The sequence below is a fragment of the Capsicum annuum genome, unplaced genomic scaffold (genome assembly GCF_002878395.1).
Source record: "Capsicum annuum cultivar UCD-10X-F1 unplaced genomic scaffold, UCD10Xv1.1 ctg49323, whole genome shotgun sequence".
NCBI classification, from domain to species: domain Eukaryota; kingdom Viridiplantae; phylum Streptophyta; class Magnoliopsida; order Solanales; family Solanaceae; genus Capsicum; species Capsicum annuum.
In genome coordinates this window covers 1-2454 of record NW_025857102.1, presented here as the reverse complement: position 1 = coordinate 2454, position 2454 = coordinate 1, and the positions used below count along the sequence as shown (strand labels likewise).

General features: G+C 39.9%; 1 protein-coding gene across 1 annotated transcript; it reads left to right on the top strand.

Moving 5' to 3' along the window:
* The first annotated feature begins 292 nt into the window (after window positions 1-292).
* Window positions 293-2081, top strand: LOC124892655 (RNA helicase aquarius-like). The gene is made up of 2 exons (XM_047403884.1): window positions 293-672; window positions 1143-2081. The coding sequence occupies exons 1-2, from the start codon at window positions 433-435 to the stop codon at window positions 1551-1553; spliced, it is 651 nt and encodes a 216-aa protein (XP_047259840.1). The 5' UTR covers window positions 293-432; the 3' UTR covers window positions 1554-2081.
* The last annotated feature ends 373 nt before the right edge of the window (window positions 2082-2454 follow it).

Sequence of the window (2454 nt, the reverse complement as noted above, 5' to 3'; positions counted from 1 at the left end):
CCCCCCCAGACCCCACTAGGTGGGAATACACTGGGTTTGTTGTTGTTGTTGTTGTTGTTCTCTCTTTGGCATCTTTCTTCGGAAAAGAGGCGGTGGGAGAGGAGAGGGGAAAGATTTTGGGAGAAGAGGAGGTTGTGGTGAAACATGACTGTTGAGGTCGAGTACTACCTCAAAAGTCGTAAATAATGTAATGTGTCTGTATTTTGGAATGAATGCTTTCCTCTATCATTTCAAGTGGTCACCAAAATAAACAATGGGAAGTTGTTAATAAATGCCTAATAGTTTCTCACTCCGAGTATATTTGTTAATTTTTTGGGACAGGTTGCGACAGTTGATAAATTTCAAGGTCAGCAGAATGATTATATCTTATTGTCTCTAGTCCGTACGCGCTTTGTTGGCCACCTCCGTGATGTTAGAAGATTGATAGTTGCAATGTCCCGTGCTCGTCTGGGTCTTTATGTTTTTTGTCGACGTTCTCTTTTTGAACAATGTTATGAACTTCAACCAACATTTCGATTACTTTTAGAGAGACCTGATTGCCTCGCCCTCAATGTTGAGGAGGCCACATCCTTGACATATCGCCCCGTTGGAGAAACTGGACCAGTCAGTCTTGTTAGTGGACCTGAGGAAATGCAGGGTATTGTGAATTTCAAGATGCATCAGGTCTATCAGGTATATTCTCTCTGACTGCAATATATGGATGATAATTTATTTGGATGACAGATTTTGGAAGAAAAAATTTGATAGCTCAGTCTTGTGAATTGTAGTTTGATTCCTTTGTCGTTGATAAATGGGGACACTGGTAAAAGATGGAATATGATGGTGTAGCCCCTGTTAACATGAAATGGTTGCAGTGCTGTAAATGTTAAGGATCTGTTCGTCATCTCTTGATTGTGTTGTCAAAGACATTATTTTTCTGTCTTTAATGTCTTCTGCTCAACTCTACACCCTGACACCTTCAATTCTTGATGTTTCCCGAATTACTTCTCAATTTACAGCTTTATGCATATATCGCTTTTCACAGCAGGGTTCAAGCAGTACCCTGCTTTGAAATCTAAACAAGTGTATGCACAAACTTATTATCATGGTATTTACTTTTTTCATAATTTGGTGTTCGACTTGTTCCTGTATCTTCTGTACAGGCACGGATGCTGAGCCATATTGAGTATTCAACTCACCCAGAAGCTGCTCCCCAGGAAATTGTTGAGCAGAATGCGATTTCCGCATCCCATAGTATGGATACTGATAAGACTGCTATGGAAGATGGCGCACAAGACACTGGGCCTTCAGAGTCAATGGAGTCCACAAAGGTTCCACCTGATGACGGGGAGATGTCAGTTGCAGGCCATTCAAATGGAGAGGTTGATGGTGAGGACCAAAGAGTTGATAGTGGTGGACTGAGCACATCAACCGGGTCCATAAATGTTCCAAATGATGATACAGAGATGTTAGTTGCGAGCCATTCAAATGGAGAGGCTGATGGGAAGGACCAAAAAGTTGATAGTGAGGGAATTCAAAACGACTTTAATGTGGAAAGGAAGATGGAAGAGTAATATAAGCTGTGCGAGATGGAAGAGTAATATCAGCTGTACTCCCAAGTTTTCTTTTCTGGACCACCATGGAACTTGGATTGCCTGCGAGATGTGAATTATGATCTCGATTGTTAGCAGCGTAAGATGTATTGATCTGTAAGGTCTTCAGGTCAAAAGACCAGATGTGTTGCAACTGCTGCAAATGCAAAATTGTGTAGCCTGCAATCGACTTCCACAAGTGGCACGGCTTCATATCAGTGAGCATTTCTAAAACATAGGCAGGGACTTGGTTGAAGAATTGTGGCTAATAGCCCGTGACATCAATTAGTTTGTAAAGTGGGACAAACCTAGGTGACGGTCGTGGGGTTGGGGCATAGGTGGCACCACTTCAAGACCCTCACAGTTTCTGGTTATTCGTTGTTCCTCTGTCGTCTTAAGGTAAAATCATAACTTCTTGTAAAGTAAATTCAAATGTACAACTGTTTGAATCGTCTAAACCTAGATTCAAGGGTTACATATTTTTGAATCTAAGTTTTGTTTCACTTGTTAGATCCCTTGCCTCTGAACTGCCTTCAAACTAATCTTTGTTTCTAAGCTTTTATGCAACTTGTGGACACTCATATTCCAATCCCATTTTTTCTCAAGCACCAATCTTTCCATATTCCAATCCATCGAATCAAATATTTTCATTTCCCATTTTATAAAGTATGTGGGAATAAACTGGGTTTGTTGTTGTATTTTATAAAGTAATTTGTTGGGGCAATATGAAATATAGAGTTAGCATCGAGCTAAAATTCGATAAGTATCACGATGCAGTAGAAGGGGAATTGTAACAACAATAATAATTATTGTTACTATTATAACTGCTCTTGATGTAATAGTAAACCACAAGTAAGTTTTTCGAGTCTCTACAAAAAAAAAA